The sequence below is a fragment of the Schistocerca gregaria genome, chromosome X (genome assembly GCF_023897955.1).
Source record: "Schistocerca gregaria isolate iqSchGreg1 chromosome X, iqSchGreg1.2, whole genome shotgun sequence".
Classification (NCBI taxonomy): Eukaryota; Metazoa; Arthropoda; class Insecta; order Orthoptera; family Acrididae; genus Schistocerca; species Schistocerca gregaria.
In genome coordinates this window covers 565,721,466-565,744,122 of record NC_064931.1, presented here as the reverse complement: position 1 = coordinate 565,744,122, position 22,657 = coordinate 565,721,466, and the positions used below count along the sequence as shown (strand labels likewise).

The 22,657-nt window shown below is 38.6% G+C and overlaps 1 protein-coding gene across 2 annotated transcripts in view; it reads left to right on the top strand.

Moving 5' to 3' along the window:
- LOC126298442 (rho guanine nucleotide exchange factor 17) overlaps nt 1-22,657 on the top strand; it is a 950,787-nt gene that overhangs the window by 857,737 nt on the left and 70,393 nt on the right. For both annotated transcript variants that reach the window (XM_049989771.1, XM_049989770.1), the window contains exon 11: nt 5,215-5,473. In XM_049989771.1, the coding sequence (XP_049845728.1) occupies nt 5,215-5,473 (259 nt within the window). The remainder of the gene's footprint in view (nt 1-5,214; nt 5,474-22,657) is intronic.

The window sequence follows — 22,657 nt, the reverse complement described above, 5'->3', positions numbered from 1 at the left end:
AAGAGAACATAAGAACCAGACTAGCACTGGAAAAAGAGCATTCCTGGCCAAGAAAAGTTAATGAGTACCAAACACAGATCATAATTTGAGGGAAAAATTCCTGTGAATGTATGTTTTGAGTACAGCATTGTATGATAGTGAAACAAGGACTGCGGGAAAACCAGACCAGAACAGAAGAGAAGTAAAGCATTTGCAGATGAATGTTGAAAATTTGGTGGACTGATAAGGTAAGAAATTAGGAGGTTCTACACAGAATCAGTGTGGTAAGGAATATATTCAAATCATTGAAGAGAAGAAGGAAGAGTGTGGTAGGACATCTGCTAAGATATCACAGAATACCTTTCACGGTATTAGAGAGAGCTGTAAAGGGTAAAAACTGTAGAGGAAGACAGAGACTGGGATACATTCAGAAAATAATTGAGGATGTAGGTTGTAAGTGCTACTCTGACATGAAAAGACTGGCACAGGTGAGGAATTTGTGTTGGGCCGCATGAATGCTGTCAGAAGGCTGATGACTCAAAAAAACTGCTCCATTATGACTACCATAGAGAATACATTTTTTTTCAACTTATGACCAGTTTGCAATGAGAATGTAAACTTCTGAACAGATAGAATGCAGCACTTTATCTGCAGCATGCATCATCTGCATGCACACACACACACACACACACACACACACACACACACACACACACACACACACACACACACACATACGCACGCACGCACACACACACACACAGTAGTAATTTTGGACTTGACGAAAGAAGTCCAATAAGGCCATTACTATTTACCAAATACCTTAACAGTTTAGCAGAAAGAATCGTTTGCAGCCTCAGAATCTTCACAGGTGATATAGCAATCAATGACTAACTTCTGTCTGATAAAAAATACAGTAATATCCAGGCAGATCCAGACAATATGTTAGTCTACTTATAAGAAGGCAAGTAACTCCATCTGCAAATAAAATGTAAAGTTGTGTACCTGATTAAAATTAAATATGTTGCAGCCACTGCCTATAGGCTTAATGAATGACAACTGATGTCAGTTAAGTCATGTAAATACCTGAGTATAATAATCTGTGAGAATACGAAGTGGAATGATCTGAAAGGCTCAGTTGGAGGTAAAGCAAATGACAAGCTTTGATTCATTATTAGGATACAGTGAAACTGTTTTTAGTTTCCTTATGAAAACGATTGCTTGCCTATATTGGAATATTACATAGGTTTCTGGGATCTGTATCACATTGGACAAATGGAGGCATGGTCTCTGTCTTCTTTGCCACACACATGAGAGTATAATGCAAACATGTCCACTGGTAGACACTAAAGTAAATAAGAATAATATCTTACAAAAACTTCCTTACAAATTTCAAGAACAATAGTTTTGGCTGAAATTTGTTAATGTTTTGCAGCCTCCTGCATATTGTTCTCATCGTGACTATGAAAAAACTCACACTCATAACACATGAGTAAATGACTCTATACTCAATTCATGAATGTTATGAAAAGAAATTGTTGTGGACATTTGTCACACATTTTGTACAGATAATAGCTGAGCAATGCAGCCTGTGATTATAGCACTGGTCTTGTTTTCAGGAGTATTGTGGTTCAAATCCATGTCCAGTCATCCAAGTGTAGGTTTTCTATGCTTTCTCAAAATCACTTAAAGCACATGTTGTGATGATACCTTTGAATAGGTCACAGTCCATTGTTGTTCACCTGTTTCATATTTGAGCTTGTCCAGTTGCAAATGAGACATTACAAGTACTCTTCCTTCCTTCATTTATTGTAGATGGTTGTTAAGACAGAATATGAATCAAATCTATCCAACAACAGTAATTATTGACTGTGAATAACTGCAATTTATGGAATTTCAGCTGTAGAGATAATTCTACCTTAGACTGAATTTATCAGTAACAGTTCTTGTACTACAAGAGAAGACTAGAAGGTTTGTATCATACTAGAGTAACAACTGAGGCAATGAAGAGATTAAGGATGTGTCTATACAAATGCAATCCTGCATGTTGCCATTCTTCCTTCTAACTCAGTTTTTGATGGGACAGGCATCTTACACATTAGTTCTGAAAATGCAAGTGCTTGTTGCTATTACAGTTACAGACACTGAAATGAATCTGAGCAGTAACACAGCAAGTAGATAGCAACAAAAATGGCTTATATATTTTTAAGTACCACTGAAGATACTACACACAGCTGTGTGCATTGCAGTAATGAAGACTGAAGAGCTATGATAAGAATCTAAAAGTTGTTCAACAACACAAGTATTATGTCAGGAGATTGATAACAATGGCTGAATGAATCACACATGGCCTTGGTACTGTAACCACACTCAAATTGACTGTAAGTGTTTTAAAGAAATTAAAGGAAGCCCAAATTGGTTCATTTCTTCACAAATACAAGCGTGGTTGTTATCCCTCTAGTATGATGCCTAGTCACTATGCTAATCAAGGGTAAAATGAAGGAGAAGAACAGTTAGATATTCTATTACAAAACTAAAACATATGAGACCTACTGAAAAAGAAGAGCAGTATTATTTCTGTATAGTATCTGTGATGAGAAATGCAGTTCATGAAATTACTTTAAAAAAGCACATTTTAGTGTTGTTTTGAGCAGATGTTAAGTCAGTTGGAGAAGCTGTATAACAAACAAGAGATAATGTGGTATAGCTAACAGAAGCTGCAAGAAATTTTGAGCATCTGAAACAGTACCATTCATCTTGGAGACCTAAAGAGAAAAATGGAATTAGAATAGATATAGAATGATAGTGTAAAGAAAAGGTAAGATAACAGAATTGGAGAGTGTGGTAAGACACAAAGAATGATAAATTAATAAAATGCACCAATGAAACTTCCAGTTCAGTGTTACGGAAGTCAGTCGGGCAATCAGTTGGTCAGAGAATAAACCATACTCAAAAATAGCCTACAGTTTTGGAAAGAAATGAATGACGTGAGTAATAGTTGAGAAAGGGGCCAACAAATGAATAAAAATGCTTCAAGAAGGTAAGAGTAGGCAGTAGAAATGGGCAAAGTTAAAAAAGATCTTAGCAGTTTTAAGAAAAAAACACAGAGATCCTGAAGATATGCTTTGTATGTAATTATGTAATACAGTTTCATTCAATGGTACATCATAAGATGAATTACTTTACATTTTCTTTAAATCAGCCATTTTGAAGGTAACACTGCAGAGAGATTTAGCCCTCATCCCTTTCAGCTATTTACTGATTTTATTTTATTTTATGGTGTTGTCAGTCAGTGTTTTACTGTGTGCAATAGACATTGGACAAGTCCTCAAATACTACAAACATTCTTAAACTAAAACATAATGAAATCATTGAAAGGACAGTGAACAGCCATTTTATGAAACTGATTTAATAAAAGAACACTTAAGCAGCAGAAATGGATTCTTTTTCAGGTGATGCATGAAATCACATTATTTATACCAGTACAACTAATGGGAGAGAAGAACTACATTTGAATGCATTGAGAATGTTCTCTGTTACACTGAAAATTAACCTCTGTAATGCGAAAGTTGTTTTTATCAAACATTTTTTGACATATGCTCTCCTTTTATTTGTGTATTTTGTGTCCAGTGAGCCATGTCATGAATATTTCACAAGATATGGAATTTGTGATATTCCTGCCAATTAATGGTTTATTGAGTGATAAAGATGCACACTAAGAATTATATTCACTTCATATTCAGAAATAGCACAGTAAAGAACATGATGTTAAAATTTATTCTTAGCAGCAGGAAGATAGTGGCAGCTTAGATGTAATAAAACTGAGAATAACTGTGACTGTGTTAATAATGAAGTGAATGTCTTATATGAAAACAGAAACCAGAATGAGGCAAAACGTATAATGAGTTGTTCAATGAAATAATAGATTTGTATTAAAAAATAGTAGATGAATTGTATAAAACAACAATGATGGCAACAGCCAGTGACTGACTACCAATCCAGATTTACTGATTAGAAAAAACAAAGCTCAAGGTGAGAGAAGCACTCCGCTTATAAACTGTCTACCATCCTATAGGACTATAAAGGCCATTTTAACTACAGGGAGAAAGTGTAGATCAGCTAACCTGTAATTGTATTCATTAGTTTGTGATAAAGGTAATTATGAATAATTAGGTATGTGATGATATAGTGCTAGAAATAATGCACATGTAATATAAAAACTTGTAGAAAATTGTGATGTCTGTTGTAACCTGACGAGACATTATTCCTTACAAGTTTACTGAAGGAAAGAGGAAAAGAGAACATTCTGGCTTCTGTGACAGAATTAAAGAGTTATTTATTTGAAAGATAAATAATATTACACACTAAACTTCCTTTTTAAAAAATCTGTTACAAGACATACAAAAACCTGTTACAACACATATACCATATATATGCTCCCTGCTTGTAAAAACTTATAATCCTGTTGTCTTTCTAAGTGCAATGATAATTGTATCATATAGGCCTGTGTTTAATCACTTATGCATGTATAAAATGCATCTGCTCTGGTTGTGTGAAACTTGTAAAAAGTTCCTATGACATTTCCAATAGCTATCAGGTTCTGGCTCCATGCATTTCAAGCCTTCTCACTATTTACATAGCATGTCTATCAATTTATTACCTGTTTACAGTTTTTCTCTGCCTCCTGTATCATTTAAACTTAAAACTGCTAAGTTTTGAACTTCAGTGCCCATTTTTCCTTACAGCTGTTACATGTCAACATCAGGAAAGTGATTGATGCCACTGATTGCAAACAATGTTTCTTAAAAAACATTTTCAGGCTCAAATTACCTACTCTTTGGTACACAAAGAATTTTTTTGCAGAAATATGGAATTTAAGTGGCACTGGTTGAATAAAAACTACAATAACCATAAAGAGATGGTGGGTTCAACCCAGGAAATTTTTCTTCAGAATTTGATCATTATGTAAACAAGTATGCTGGCAATTTTTTACTGTATTTTATGAAGTTTGGTGAAGGAAATGTCTTAGAAAATACTTTTTTCTCCTCCCTCTGTGTAGCCTTCACTTTTTCCTATTTGTCCAGCCTTACTATTGTAGCTACTATATCAGTGTGGGGGACACTTCACAATTTGTGAAAGTTAATTTTCATTTCTGAATGATTTTTTGTTCCATTTAATATGTGTAATAGCAGTGCTGTGTCTGGTTGTTCAGAAAGTACTTATCTATGCTTACAGTATTGTCTGCTGAAAGAAGAGGATCACCAGAGTTTGTTCTACCTCTCCCAATTCGCAAGACACGGGCTGGCTTGCAGTTCACCTGTGCTGCTCCTACATTGGGCACAGATGCTCGAGATGTTTGGGTATGCAATAGTGATGGGTATGTTGGCCAAGTGTGTGTCCTAAGCCTCAGCCCAGAACCTACTGTAGTATCCTGTAATGGTGTCTGCAACGCACGCATACTTTGTATAGCTTCAGTTCCTGCTGTTGACTCGGGGTAAGTAAATAGTTTCTATTGCTGAAAGTATAATTTCAAACTTAACAAAGTAGAGCACCTCTCATTCATTGAAAACCCATAAAATGGGACTCCTATACAATGTTGTGTGGACTGCTATTAAAAAATAAAATAAATAAAAACTAAAGTACTCAGCAACATTTTAGCATTGCCAGAACTACAGCCACATATACAATTCCATCAAAACTTTGGTTTATAATGAGTGTTGTTCTTCTTTATACATATTAAAATAAAAATACTCTCATTAACCTACAACTGTCTATATATTTCTCTAAGTAAAAATTTGTGATTAGAAATATCAGCATAATACTAATGGGTTTTCTCAAAGTAGAGTCTCAAGAAAGGAAGTCTAGTTTTTTACTTACTATAATTTGAAATAAGTTTTGATACTATGGCTTTCAGATGTTATTGTTGCTGTGTGACATTAAATAATGTCATTCCCACAGATAAAACACTTCATTTAAAGTCAGGTGACATAAAAAGAAGGCATTCTGTATTTGTATGATTTTCTTTTGATTTTAGCCAAACTTTTTTGTATGACTCAAGAAATGTCATAATTTGAAAGTGAAGTTAGCATGCCAGTTATGCACATAATTTTTAAATTAAAATAAATGATTCGTCAAAGAATGGTAGACTGAGAGTAAAAGATAGAACTCTGAGCAAAATCGGTGCATATATGTATGTGACTGAATTTGTAAAAGTCTGTCAGCTGCAATCTTGGATAAATGATCTTGTTGGCATCCCATAATGTACATATTATAGATCATCTGATCATATCGTGCAGGAGGCACATCAATTTTTGGCTCATGGTATACATAGTTAGATAATTTTTTGTAAAATAATTGCACTAGCTGATGTTTATGTTGAACACACTATTAAATTGTTTGTCTCATGATGTACAGTACTTTACATCTAAATTTTCAGACATTAATTTATACATACAACGTTATACACAAAACTATGATGTTAAATACTCACACTGTTCAATTGATCATCTCATCATTCATAAATTCCTCAGCTGAATAGCGGCATTTTTCAACCAGGAGATCATATAATTTTTGCTTCAGTGAACCTATTCCAATGCTCAGTACATCTCTACCTGTGAGTTTATTGTGGAATTTCATTATCATACAATTGGGTGTTTGTTGGTAGAGTTTTAGGCAATATGTTGGAAGCACAAAATTTTCTTTATGTCTAGTGTTGTATGTCTGTTTGGAATGGTTTTCCTCCATTACCTGAGGACTGATTTGTATGAAGATGATAATATCAAATGCACACAGTTTAATGCTAGATAATATTTTTACAATATTGAAGAACGGGTGACAGTATGTTCTTGGATAGGCAGCATACATTTTTCTAATGATTCTTCTCTGAAGTAGAAGGATTCATGACATGTGACTTGAATTCCCCCAAAAATTAAACCATATCTAATTATGAATTAAAAGTAACTTTGGTATACCACCTTCCCACTGTTTTTGTTTGCTACACCAGATAGCGTGTCCATTCCAAAAGCAAGGTTGTTTAGTAGGCAAATAATCTGTATGTGCTTGCCCGCTTAGATTTTTGCTGTAGTTTAGTCACAGGAATGTGATGGACTGAGCTTCTTCCATAATTTGATTTTGATGTATGATGCTGATGTCACTGATTTTTGATTGTTTGGTTTCAAACTGAGTAAGCAGGGTCTTTGAAACATTAAGTGTAAGAATGTACTTGATCCCATCCTGCAGAGTTTTTTAAAGGACAAAACAGCATTTTTTACATCTTTGGTTGAGACTTTACTAAATACCACAAGGGGTCACTACTCTGGCCCAGGCTAAAGTGATGTATAATGTTTTGATCAATAACCAGATCACCATTAGATTTTTCCCCATCTATGAAAAATTTATTGAAGCATTGAGATATCTGAACAGGATTCAAAATAGTGTTGTTGTTTTGTTTAATTTTTGAAATTTCCTGGTGGCTAACTGCTGTGCCTAACTCTTCCACAAAAACTACTTCCTACATTGAAATGTTCCATTTTATTTCAAATTCTTATAGAGTCACTAGTTAACCAATGATAATTGAAGCAGTGCTGCCTTAAGCTTATTATTATGTCCTAAAATGAACTTATTATCTGACATTCTTTTGGCAGTTTTGAGAACACCTTTAAATACAAATTTGTAATTTTTCACATAGTTAATAAAGCCAGGATTGTTATTATATTTCAAGTCTTTATGTAGCTGTCGTTTTGTATCACAGGATATTTTTAATCCCGGAGTAATCCAATTTAGTTTAATTTTTGCTTTCTGGTATCAGATCCTTGGTGGGAGTGATTCATTGAACACCACTGAAAATCTTCTTAAATATTTGTCTAAGTTCTCAGGGTTTGACACACTATTATCTGTGGGTCATTTTACTGCATCTAACTTGTCATGGAACGGGTTCAAATTATTTTAACAAAAGTTTCTTTCCATAAAACATTTCTTAATATTTGGTTTAGTTACTCATGGCAACTGAATAAACAATGCAAAATGGTCAGAAATTCCTAAGTCCAGGTAGAACTTGTTTTTGTAGTCAAACATGTTATTTGCTAAGATATTGTCTATAAAAGTAGCTGAATGAACATTTTCTATAATGAATTCTCAAAACCATAGTTCTGAATTAAATCAATAACCTGTTTTGAGCCATAGCCATTACTTACCACATATACATTAAAATCAGCTACAATGATAATATTTTCGTTCTTTTCTTTCTTAAGTTTATCAAGAAGACACTGAAGTTTGTACAAGAAAGTTTTAGTTATTATATGTCTTGGAATTCTATAAATTGATATGACAACTGTGTTCACCTCTTTTTTAGTTCAACACAACAGCTTTCCAAAGATATTTCTCATTTAAGTAACCAAAATCTGTCTTTATTTCGTATGTTAGGCAGGTATGAAGAAGTGTGTGTAATCCTCTATGGGATTTCTCTTTTCTACAAAAGCTGCTTGATATCTTCAAATGTTCCAGTTTAAAAAAAATTGTTATAGAACAACTAGTGAACCAATACTCATTTAAATATCAACTATGATATTTTTGCTTTCATTGAGGATAATTTGCAATTTTTCAATTTTGGTTCTACCTGCCTTCAAACCATTTATATATAAATGCAATAAGTAACTTTTTTCACTGTTTTGTATCTGTTTTTGCACAAATTCTTGTATATTTCATACCTCAGTGTTCTCTTCATATCAGTCTCCACTACAGAATCCTTCCGATGGCATGGTGGTGATATTCTTCTCTTATTAAGAGAATGAGTGGCTGCTCTTACTGCTGCCAATTTTGGCATTTCATTTTCTGTTGTTGGTGTTGCTTCTTCCCTTGTTGCCTGTGTTTCTGATGATAATGATTCTGATTCTGGGGTAGCTGCTGCCATTGGTGATTGTGGTTCTGCTATTGATTGGCATGATGATGTTGTTTTTCCTATTGTTGCTGCTGCTGCTTCTGATGATAATAGTTTGTTTCAGTTGATGCTGATTTAGCTGCCACTGTCGCTGTTTTTGCTGAAGTAGCTGATGTCAGTGGTTTTTCTGTTGTAGTTGGTAATGGCTCTTGTGCTATTGTTTGTGTTTGGCATTCTATATTTGATTCTGCTGTTTTAGACATTTTATGTCTTTTTCTGCTAGCTGCAGGCAACATTTCCAGAATTTTATAATTGAGAGGTTTCTTACCCTTTATATTTAGGTGAAATCCATCCCTCGTAAACAATCTTTCTATAGGTAATCAACAGGTAGAAACTGAGTGTTTTGATACATTTTGCAGATTTCCTCAAACTATTTGTTGCCCTTAATAATTTCTTTATTTACACATGAGTCATTTATAAGGTAACATCTATGAGGTATCCCAATGACAATCATATTTCTGCACATATTAGAGTCCAATACTACCTTCAGGTTTTGGTCAGCACTAGACAAATCATTCTTACAAACATCATTAGCCCCACCTAGTATTACTATATATTCATTTGCATTGATGAAGTTCCAGCTTTTGTGTTTTCCAAGTTAGGTGCTCCTGGTTACACATAACTACAACCATTTACACCATTAGTTTCCATAATATTTTCACTAGGCCATGTCCATGGCTGTCAGAGAGTATGTTTACAAAAGATGTCTTTCCTATCTTTCTTGTCAAATTTCTACATGCGTTTCTGTTTGTAATTTCATTTGCGTTCTTGTCTGTCTCAAGGACACTGCAATGGTTACCTATGACAGTGTATTACAAGGTTGAAATGTAGTCTCTGAAAGAATAATTCCTTCTTTATGAGGTTGTGGCATTTTCTGTTGTTCTGTTTATGGATTTCAAAAAAGTAACAAAAAATATGAAGCATTATCTAATTGATGTCATAAGAGAATGACCACTGTAACGAAAACCTAATTTTCTTTCAAAATATAATCTATACTCATATTCATTTTGTTAAATTGCCTAGGGGAAGGGTGTTTTTGTAACAGTTTGCCAGAGCAATTAACCCAAATTCTTAGATCCAGGTGTAATTTGGTACCACATTACTACAATTTTGTAGATAAAATTTGAGATCATAAACATTCTACTGACACCACTTTTTCCAACTATAAATGATGTTATGAGATGACGTATGAGCACAGTACATTTTTCCCCAGAAACAGTTGCTTTAATTTATGTTATTTATCAAAGCATAATGTGTAGATAAGATGCTGAACAGACTCAGAAATAAGTAAGACTTATCAGTTCTACATAAATATTATTGCAGTTTAAGGAATCAGTTATTAATTGCATTTTGTTTGGAAGTATCTATTTCTCATATAGTAGACCGTCCAAATTTGGTTGTCACAATGTGTCTTTTTCTTATACAAAACTTACGAGTAACACTTATTAAACAGTGTTACTGTTGTTACCTAAGATACAAATTCAGGTAATTAAATACTGTTTTGTGGTGTGTTTCTACTAGTCACATTGCTTAATTGAAATGGAATGATTTATAGTACTTCATCAAACACAAATAATAATAAATATTGTACATAAACATTTCTTCAGTAAAGTGTAATATTTTATTTAAGTGTTCTCACATACATAAAGCAGAATCTGAAATTTGGTTTACAGATTTTAATTTTTGTTTCCTGCTATCATTATGAGCAATGTATGAAATTATATCAAGAGCTGATATATTAGTTAATGCCTTTATTATGAATATGAACATAATTTATGAAAAGTGCTTTCAGTAAATAGCTTCACTTGTTCAGAGTCCTGAAAACAAGTTTCTTGTTAAGTATTACAAATTGTATTTTAGTAAGAAAAGCATAATCTGTGATTAATTACCAAGTGAGAATATATATCAATATCATGTGGGCTGCAGAAATGTAAAGACAGAATCTCTCTATCATTGTTTTAAACCAAATTTTTTGTGCTTTTGTATTCATTACATCATATGCAATGAGAAAAATTATTTTGGTCCCTGAATAATTCTATACAGTTGGATTTATCTTGTTTTTTTATATAAAACACCAGTAAATGACATTGTAAAGATATGCTTTCATAAGGATTCTGATAGGAAGAAAGATCTGGCAACCCCTTTTTGGATCCTACAATTTTATCTCAGTAATTGACCTTCCAACATGGGTAGTGAGAGACAGTATTATGCTAATTGATATGTCTTATTTAGTGAAGCTCAAAGCAAGAAAATAAATGTTTATCCAGTACCTTACAGTACAAATGCATCTCAGGGGAAATCAGTTAGAATAATTAATGACTACAGGACAGATGTTTTTAGGAATACATTACAGGAGATGATATAGGATGATATTTATAATGATCCAAATGCTAAAATAAAATTGTCAATCAATCAATTCCTTTTATTTGTCTGAAGACAGCATTGATGTTGCATAAGACATCATCAAGTACAAGTTATTTCTTTATGGACAACAGAATATAATGTTACATATTACTTACATAAATTTTAATTTATACTAATATAAGTTATTTCTTTGTGGGCAACAGAATACAATGATACATATTAAACTTACATACATTTCAATTTACACATTTATATTACCCAGTTTATAATATACATAATGTAGTTCACATTACAGTAAAATCATTTATAGTATTACATAAAAATTCCTGAACATTTTAGAAAGCATTTATTTTTAGCCATGATTCTATCAAAATTTTAAATTTATTGTGTGGCAGTTCCTTAATACTTAGTGGTATTTTGTTCAGAAACACCTTGCCAATATGTGTAAAATTATTTGACCTGGATAATCTAGTCCAGCGGACATGTATCAAGTTTCTGTTCCTGGTTTCATAAATATGGTCATTAGCCCTATTTTTATATATAAGAGCATTCTCTTTGGCGTAGACAAGAAGTAACAGTATGTACAAGCTGGGAACACTAAGTACTTTGTATTTGGTGAAGTATTTATGGGTTTAGTGTGGTAGGGTTGCCGAATCCAATGATGCACGCTACACCACGTGTAATAAACACTATTTTTATTTCTCCTGTTGTTTACATTCTGAATTCTCGGTACACGTCCATACACTTTCGCGCGCGACCACAGACTGGGGCAAAGAGCTTGCCAAAAACAAAGATATTACACGCGACTTGGTCGATAGTCGCCACATTAGCCCCCCCCCCCCCCCCCCAGAGTGTGGAGCACAAACATAAATATTGGGCTATACATGTAAAGGGAACACCCAGGGGGGAGGGAGAGGGTGTTTAATCAGAAACCATACCTTACATTACATTACATTAGTAACTGAAGTCTTCGAGCCAGCGAGGGGGGCGGATGGTCCTGCCTGACCGGGTGAATCCTCGTACAGCAGTTGAGGGATCTGGGGAGGGGATGGTGGGTTGTGAGGGGCCAGGATAGCGGATCTGAATGCCTGTGGCGGTACGTAGGACTTTGACCGTTGATGGGTCAGTACCAACAGGCAAGGGGACAGACTGGAGGAGATGAATGTGAGTTAAGTTGTCACTGGGGAAGCTGGCTTGTTCGTAGAAGATGTACACATTATCCGGCTGCATAACAAAAAACACATTAGAGCTGCAAATAAAATCTGTGTTGACATTCACTACCACTTCCTTATACGGGTTGACAGAATCTCCACACGAGTCGTCATCAGTGACATCACACGCTCTGAGGCTGGTCCCTGATACATCACTGAATCCTAACAGGGGAGAGGCGAGGGGCTGCCTGTAGGAGGGTAAGTCATCACACGCATCACTCTGCATAGGAATGTCACACACACCTGTAGCACTGTCACACGACTGGGAGTGGGGAACGTCACACGTGTGGGAATGGGCGTCGCTCATCCATGGACTGTCGGTAGATGCCTCATGCGAGGTGGGTGCAGCAGGGGATGGGGTCTGACTGGGTGGGGTATCGGGCAGTTCTCCCAGAGACCATGCAAGTTTGAGGCGGCAGACGGATACCGTTTGAGGCGTGCTGTTAATGAGCACTTCGAACGTGTTGGTACGCCGTGATATGACTCTGTGCGGGCCCGAATATGGAGGTCTGAGTGCCGGTCGGATGGTGTCATCACGCACCATGACATGAGTGCACGACGCCAAGTCCTTATGCAGAAATACGGGAGGGGGCGTGTGTGGTCGAGGAGGTGGCACGCGGATGTTAGCAATTAGCTCCTTGACCTGCCCGACGAATGTCGAGTCGCAGATTTGATCTTGAGGAAGTGAAGGCTCGACTAACTATGCTGGGAGTGTGAGGGGTTCTCCATACAGTACCTCTGCCAGGGATGCGCCAAGGTCCTCTTTGTACGCGGCCCGAACGCCTAACATTACCCATGGTAAGGCATCGGCCCACTCACCTCCGTGGCACATCAGGGAAGCTTTAAGCGTTCGGTGCCAGCGTTCCACAAGCCCATTGCTCTGGGGGTGGTATGCTGTAGTCCTAAATCGTTTCACCCCACACAGTTCACAAAGATGTCGGAAGAGGGCAGACTCGAACTGGCGGCCCTGGTCGGTGGTGACAGAGACTGGGCAGCCGAAGCGCGAGATCCACATTAACAGCAGGGCTCGGGCCACTGCATCGGCTGTGATAGTAGTGAGAGGAATTACCTCTACCCAGCGGGTAAACCTGTCAATTGCGGACAGTATGTAACGGAAGGGGCCTGATGGGGGTAAGGGCCCGACGATATCGATGTGTATGTGCTGGAATCTTCTTTTTGCCACATCGAACGTATCCATGGGGGGCTGTGCATGACGTCCTACTTTTGCGCGCTGACAAGCCACACATGCTCGTGCCCAACTGCGACACTGTTTTATCACCCCGGGCCAAACAAAACGTTCAGATACCAGACGTGCGGAGGCGCGAATGCCAGGGTGTGCCAAGTCGTGGATACTATTAAATATGTCCCGGCGGAGAGGCGCAGGAATCACCGGGCGTATGCGTCCTGTTGAAATGTCGCACCAGATGGGTGATGAAAACCCAGGAAGTGTCCGTAACTCTAGTTTGAGTCCTGTTTTGATATCGGAACGCAATGCTGTGAGTGCAGTATCCTCTGTCTGCAATTTAGGGAGCTCACTGAGGTCCAGTTGTGAAGATAAAACCGACACATGAGACAGAAAATCAGCGACGACATTGTCTGCGCCTCTGACGTAACGTATGTCATTCATAAACTGACATATAAGGTCCATATGCCTAAAATGTCTCGGGGATGAGTCCTTACCTGGGTTACGGAAAGCGTAAACCAATGGCTCGTGGTCGGTAAATACCACGAGATGGCGACCTTCGATATCGTCTTGGAAATATTTGATAACAGCGTAAATAGCAAACAGTTCCCGGTCGAAGGTCGACCATTTACGTTGGGAAGCAGTCAGTTTGTGGGAGAAAAATCTGAGCGGCTGTACAACAGAACCCACGGATTGCTGAAGTACTGCCCCCACTGCTGTATCACTTGCGTCTGTAGTAAGCGAGATGGGAGCATCAGGAATGGGGTGAGCAAGCGTAACAGCTGTCTGTAAGGCTGACTTTAGATTATCAAATGCGCGACGCATATCTGGAGTCCACGTGACCGTCCGAGACCCTGATGTGTTTTTTCCTGCGAGGGCATCCGTCAGTGGGGCTTGTATGTCGGCGGCACGGGGAATATGTTTATGGTAGTAATTTACCATTCCAAGGAAGCGGCGGAGGCCCTGAAAATCTTTGGGCAAAGGCACCGTACTAATGGCCTCCACCCGTTCAGTTAGGGGGCGGATGCCGTCGCCAGAAACTCTGTGGCCCAGAAAAGTGACACTGGTGCGGCGGAGTTGTGACTTAGTATTGTTCACTGCGATACCGTTTGCTTTTAATAGTTGGAACACTGTATTTAAATGTTGTTCATGTTCCTCGAGGGAGGAAGAAAAAATTAACAAGTCGTCCAGGTACGCATATGCAAAGTCCAGTTTTCCAACCAGCGAGTCGATGAACCGTTGCTACGTCTGTGCAGCATTTTTAAGGCCGAATGGCATAAACAAATACTCGAACAACCCAAACGGGGTGATGATAGTGGTCTTTTCAACGTCCTCAGGTGCCATTGGCAGTTGGTGGTACGCCTTATGACAATCGACTACACTGAAAATTTGTGCCCCATGCAGCTGGGAAGCAAAGTCTTGAATATTTGGGACGGGATAATTATCTAAAATTGTTCTGGCGTTAAGCGCCCAATAGTCACCGCAGAGGCAGAAAGTGTCATCTTTCTTGGGCACCAAATGAATGGGTGACAACCAACAACTAGAAGAAGGGCGGATAGTCTTATTATCTAAAAGTTCCTGAACAATAGCTTTAGCGTGTTTAAGTTTTTCCGGATTTAAACGCCTAGCCTTTGCACGTACCGGTGGGCCTTCTGTGGTATTTATTCTGTGGACAGTACCGTTATTGATCGCGAACACCGATGGGGATGCTGGACCAGCACCCGTTGCACTGTGACTAACCTGTAATGCACACGTGTGTGTGTCAAAGGCCGGCAGTTGAGCAGCAGTGGTGGTGATCCACTGGTAGTCCTTGTCGAAGAGCTCGGTGGGGTACCTGGTAGCGTCGCGGGTACAGCTTCCGTCTGGCAGTAGAAATGTCACGCGGCGTCGGCTGCAGGTGCGAGGAAGTGGTGCGGGGGTTGGGTGCGTGGCCGTGTGCGACAGCTGGGCGGTCTGCTTACGCGTGTCCATGAGCTTGGCTTGCATGGCGGCGATGCGTAAGCGGAGGGCCCCATTGCTGTCCCGAATTTCGTCGTTGTGTGATCTAAGAGAAAGCACTGCAACAGCAGTTTCCGCTAGCTCACACAGCAGAATGGCGCTTTCGGATGAGAGGGGTAAGATATCTGAACCGGTGGTACGGTCTCCCGAGTTAAAGGTTAGTGTACCTCGTTGTAGGTTGGGTGACAGTGCGTGGGCTAAGAGAAAATCTACCCCAAGCACGGGTTCATCCACATCCGCGATAACGAAAGTCCACTGTAAGGGCGTATTAATGTCCTGCAGTTTAAGGCTTAAATTCATTATTCCATGAGAGCGGATCAGGGAATTATTGGCGGCTCGAAGCGGGGGACAAGGCTGAAGCTCGAATTTAATACCTGCGGACAAAGGTATCACACTAACCTCGGCCCCCGTGTCGACTAGAAATGAAAGGCAAGACACTGCATCTTTCACGTACAAGCGTCCTGGCGCGTGAGGAGAAGAAGTATTTAGTGATAGGCGTCTGTGCGGTGCAACGCGGCCCGTAGCGCCTGAATTGGGTCACGTTATTAGTTTGGGAACATGCATGGAGAACGACATTTCTTAGCCGCGTCGCCAAAGCGGGAGTGGAAATAACACCAAGCGGGGCGGCGCATGGCGTCGCCCGTCGCGCTGGTTGAGGTCGAAGCGGCAGTGGAGGGGGACTTGTTTGTAGTTCCCTCCGATGGCGGCGGGAACTGCGATCTTCAGTTTGGCATCTAGTGGGGCCGAAGTTACATGTAGAAGGTGAAGTTGAACTTGCGGGGGAAGTTTCAGCAACCAGATGGTCCAAAGTGTAATGTCCGGCATGTGATGCGTGTCAATCATAGCGCGGAGATGATGCCAGAGTTGCGACGGGGACCTGGATCCCAGCGATTCCTGACTGATGAGGCAGATAGCTTCCTCTGTCGATGTGGATAGTCGCTCGAGGATGGTGAGTCGGGCGAACGCATATTTGTCCGTAGCGGGGGGCCAAGCCACAATGTCGCAGATCAGATCCAGTTCGTCATGGAGGTGACACAGTAAGCATAGGAACTTTGAATTGTCGTCGGCGACGCCGTGTAGCTGCAGGACGTGGTCGACCAAGGCAAACCATGTGCGTGGGTGATCCTTGCGAAGGGGTGGTAGCTTCGGCCAACAGGTGGGAAAATCTTGACATAAATGTTTATCAGAAACTGTCTCTCCCTGTCCATAGTTCTGCAACGTAATTGTCTCGGGTGCAGTAGCGGTGCACCAGCTTCCGCCACTGTCAGCGGCACGCGGCACGGTAGGCGCGGCTGGCTCGACCTTGGTCGAGAAATCAACGAATCGAACGGTCGACGGAGTAACGCCCACGGGCGTAGAATGGACCGGCGCGGTAGAATCGACCGTAGTCGACCGATGTGCGGCGAACGACGGAATACAATTTCCGGGCCCCTCCCCTACAGGTGCATTAAAATAGTTAAAATCACCTAATGTTTGTGGAACACACGCGGCAGGAACGGCGTATGCCGTCGGAAACACTCGTAAAGCGGACGCTGGTGGTGTAGGGGGGGTTGGTGCAAAATCCGGAGTTCCAGCAGAAATATGAACTCTCCTGTCTTGAGCGTCCAGCTCGATTTGTACAGTCACTGATTCGGGTGGAAAATTCACACTTGCACTTGGGAAACCTGTAAACATAGTCACTGGGGTTTGAGCACATTGTGTCGGCTGTTGAGCACTCGGAACACGTGGAAAGTTCGTATTGGACGTAATACGTTCATATTCAAAGTTTTGTGCGCGGAAAACGTTCTGGTGGTACGGAACACTGTCACACGACGACTGACTCATGTACGGTAACGGAAAGTTATTGTTCGTACCTGATGCCGGCACACGTGGCTGTGGAATTGTATAAACACTGTCCTGTTGAGTACAGCTAGTCGATGTGTTCGGAAACTGCATAGAACTATTGCGGACGCCCGGTGGATAATTGTAAAACCATGCCGAAGCGTCCGTTGGAACACTTAGTTGGCATGTGTTCAGTGTAGCAGGCGGCAAGCGATCCATTGTGTACTGCTCGACGGTATAAGATTTCGTTGTAGCACTCGCGAACAAAATTCGGGGTCACCAGTATGGGTTTAGCGTGGTAGGGTTGCCGAATCCAATGATGCACGCTACACCACGTGTAATAAACACTATTTTTATTTCTCGTAAGCACACATATACAGTTCTTTACATTCTGAATTCTCGGTACACGTCCGTACACTTTCGCGCGCGACCAATGACTGGGGCAAAGAGCTTGCCAAAAACAAAGATATTACACGTGACTTGGTCGATAGTCGCCACATATTCTTTGCGGGAAGTTATGTTTTGTAGACCAAAAACGCACTTACTACTTTCTTCTGCCACAGGAAGACATTCTTAGCCCCAGCAGAGTTCCCCCAGAGTATTATCCCATAGTTCAAATGTGTGTGAAAAATTCATAGTAGGCCATAGGGAGGAGGTCTTGATTGACACAGATAGATTTTTAATTTTCTTATCAGGTACACTCCTCTTGATAATTACAAACTTTTTCTGTCTGGGTGTTCCAACATAACTTACTGTCAAGATGGATGCCTAACAATGTCACTGACTTTTCCTTGAGTTTATCAGTATCAATGTTCCTGAGGGAGAAAAGTATATGTTCTGTTTTATCATCATTTAGCTTTAATGTGTTGTCCCTGAACCATTCACTAGCCCCTTCCATCATTAGTTCATTCATTTGTATCACAACCTTTTCATCTGTGTGAGATGTGACGAAACTGGTGTCAGCTGCATACATCACTACTTTACATGGCACCATACTTCGCAAGTTGTTTACATATATAACAAACAAGAGGAGTCCCAGCACCGGATCTTGTGGGACCTTATACATAACATTCTGAAAATCAGATTTTTTTTATTTGGATTTATGATCATGCTTTGTTTTCTGTAGATAAATATGATCTCAAAAATGCCAGTTCATTGACTTTTATTCCATAATGTTCTATTTTGTTTATAATGTTCTATTTTGTTCTGTTTTGTTTGTGAAACAGTGTCAAGGGTCTTGCTAAGATCCAACAGAGTGGCATAGGTATGTTGTCTATCTTCAAAGCCATGTAGAGCAGATAACACAACATTTTGAATAAAAATATAAAAAAAAACGTTCAGTTAGTTTTTTACTATAGTTTCAATAGTTTTTTATATTATTGGGACTATTGCAATAGGACTATAGTTTTTAGGTGTGTTTCTGTCTCCTTTTTTATGCACAGGCAATATGGTGGTTAACTTCAAGCTGTCTGGAAATATTCCTTTTGTGAACATAAGATTTATGAGGAAACTCATAGAATGACAGATTGTATTTACAACTTTTTTAAAGATAAAATTGGACAGACCATAGACATCCTCTGTTCTAGAGTTGCTCATCTTGGACACAACATCTTTTATTTCCTTAGGGTCAACAGTTTTCCACCGAAAAGTTTCTCAACCAGCATTATATCCATCTTTCTAGAAAATGGGACGTCTATCTACAGTTTTGTGATTATTACTTGCCTTGACTTCTATTTTTGTATGATTTAGCTGCCTCACTGCCCAATGTTCTTTTGTTTATCTTGACCTTTGCCAAGCCCAATATCTAGTACACTGACATTATTGTACTTCTTACAAATACTAGACAATCTGGAATTAACTTTTCTAATCTCCACATTCACACAAGACCAGTCATAAATTCATATAATTATTTCATATCTTTCCACATATGCTAATCAGGAAGGACATTAAATAACCACATAAAAAACTATGGAACACTACAGAGATTAAAGTATCTTGTAACAGGAAAAGGGAACTCTATCTGTTGGCAAGAACAAATAGATATCCTTTAGTAGTTGCACAGAATAAAACAGTACCAAAAGTTATAAAGAAAGGTTATAAAATATCAAGGAACATGTGCACAATGTCAGAAATTTGTAATTCTTACAACAGACTTAAAACGAATATAGTGAAACAAGAGACAGGACAACCAGCCACAGAACAGGATAATATCACTATTGAACTGAATGGAAGGGCTATAAACGATGAATCACAGGCAGCAAATGTTAAATAATCTTTTCTTAAATATAGTACAAACTATAGAAACAAACCATTCAAAAGAAAAATTATAGCAGCATGTTGAAAAACTAACTCTCATCAACTTTAATCATATGAATGCATCACAAACTTCTTCTGAAATTAAGAAATTACACATTCTCTCAAGAATTAAGCTTATCTGATTTTGATGGTGTTTCCCATGGAGTACTGAAGATTTGTTCTCATATAATAGGTCTGTTCTTAACTGAAATAGGTAATGCATCACTAACTTAAGATATTTTTCCAGAGAGGCTGAAATATGCCATTGTTAAACCCCTCTTCAAGAAGGTGATAAGAGAGAGGTCAATAACTAATGACCTGATTCACTGTTGACATCATTTTCCAAAATTTTTGAGAAGGTGATATATTTTAGAATAGTATCTTACTGTAACATTACTAATATCATCAGCAAATCGCAGTTAGGGTTTCAGAGGGGTTTCTCTATTGAGAATGCCATTTACATGTTCACTTACCAAATTTTACAAGCATTAAATAATAAAGTAGTGCTGGCTGGTGTTTTCTGTGACCTAAGGCATTTGAGTGTGTGAATCGCAGTATTCTCCTAGATAAATTGTAGTTTTATGGAATTGATGGTTTAGCCAAACAATGTAATATGTAACCAAAAGAATGCAGAAAGAATATTGTACTTATTTAATTGGATAGATAAAAAATCTACTCACCAAGCAGTGGCGGAACAAACACATAAAAGACGGTTGTAATTGCCAAGCTTTCGAAGCCAGTTGCTCCTTCTTCAGGCAGAAAGGTTGAAGGGAAAGGAAAAGAGGTGAAGGAAAAGGACTGGAGAGGACTAGGAAAAATGATAGATTTTGGGAAAATCACCCAGAACCATGGGTCAGGGGAGACGTATCATATGGGACGAGAAGGAAAGACTGGAACAGTCTTCCCCTCTCGTCCCATACGCCTTCTCGCCTCCTCTTACCCATGATTCTGGATGACTTTCCCAAAATCTACCCCTTTTCCTAGACCTCTCCACTCCTTTTTCTTTACCCTTCTTTCATCCCCTTCAATCCTTCTGCCTGAAGAAGGAGCCACTGGCTCCAAAATCTTGCCAATTACAACCATCTTTTATGTGTATGTTCTGCTGCTGCTTGGTGAGTAAATTTTTTATCCATTCAATTACATTCAACCAACATAGACAGCAGAGATAGTTCTGATTGGGGGGATACTGTATGGGGTTCCCTGATGCTCAGTCTTAGGCTCACTCCAGTTACTCATATATGTAAATGATTTTCTATGTAATATACAATAAGCGGAATTAGTGTTTTTACATATGAAACTATTATTGTAACAAATCTAAGCATACATACAGAAACAGAGTAAATGGTAAACAATGATCTTAAAAGTACCATTGACTGGTTTTCTGTGAATGGTATCATCCTCAATTTAAAAAAGACACAGCATGTTCAGTTCTGCACATCTAGGTGTACTACACCAATGATAAGTTTATTTTTTATGCTACAAGTAAAATGTTTTCTGAAAAACTACTTAAGCAGCTTTGCTTCATTTCCATGCAGTGCATTCTTTCAGCAGCACTGCAGATGAATCAGATTTCAGCTTTCTGCCTTCTTTGAATCAACCCTAGGTGTGGACATGATTCTTTGTATGGCATGTGAAGAAGTCTGCTGTAAAAATTCCATGACCAAAGGCTGCAGCAGTGAGTCACAAAAGTGCATCACAGTGTATACTAAGCTTCACAAGAGGAGCATGTTCTGCTTATCTCTCACAAGTTATATGGAGGTAGTGATATTCAGTTACTCAACACTTTCTTTTTTTAATTTATTCTTAAATCCATCCAGTGGCTCACAAACAAAATATGCTATACCACACAAGGTTTTTGGCTGTAGATACTCAATGCTACCCATGCAATGCCAGGTTGCTAGTTCAATATAATAGAAAAATATAAGAGAGAAATTTATCATCAGAAATATATTCTCACACTAACTAAAGCAGTCTGATGATACTCATTCAGTTTTTTTTTTATTCCACACCTGTGGAAATCTACTCGATCAGGGATTGAGATGTCATCAATTGAGGTTTAAACTGAATTTTCATCCACAATGAAATTTTCTTGATGGTTCTTTGATAAGGAGTGAGAAAGGAAAATGTTTGAGGGCAGAAGATTAGAATAATATGTGCAATAAGTATTGCTTTCCAGCCAGGCTCCTGGATAGGTTCTTTAGCAAAATCAGCAGAGTGCAGAAGGGTGTTCCAGTACAGTAACAACACTTCATAAAGTTTCCGTAGCTGTTTTTCTTATATGTTGACCACAAGGTATCTCAGTTATTGGCAACAAATGCCAGCTGTGATGGACATGTCTCTGGGATTCAGTTCATAACATGAAACACGTTCTTTATGCCACCAGATGCATGACATTACATTTCATAAATTCACACTGGTCTTTGCTACAGAATTTTTTTGTTATTGTCAACCATCTGGATCGATAGCCACACAGATCAATGTTCTCCACTTGTCTCTTGTAGTAACTATTCTGTATAGTAAAACAACTGTAATGGAAAGAGATTAGAGGACCTGTACAACAGTTATATTATGAGGACTGCATGCAAATCAGGTGGAATGTAATTCACATGATTTGCATACTTTTGAACATGATAGTACATTGAATCTGGAAGTATCTAGAGAAAATACAAGTAAACTTCTCTTATACCTAACACACATGCAAGAACTGTAAAATGAGTCATAACATCCTTTCATATTTTACTGATATTAATATTTGATTGTTTACTGAACTGTAGCTACTTATCTTCACAATACTGTGTCATGCAATGGTATTCATCATGTTTCCTTTGTGTTCAGTGAGATCCTCAGCTCTACTGAACTATAGAATGCAGT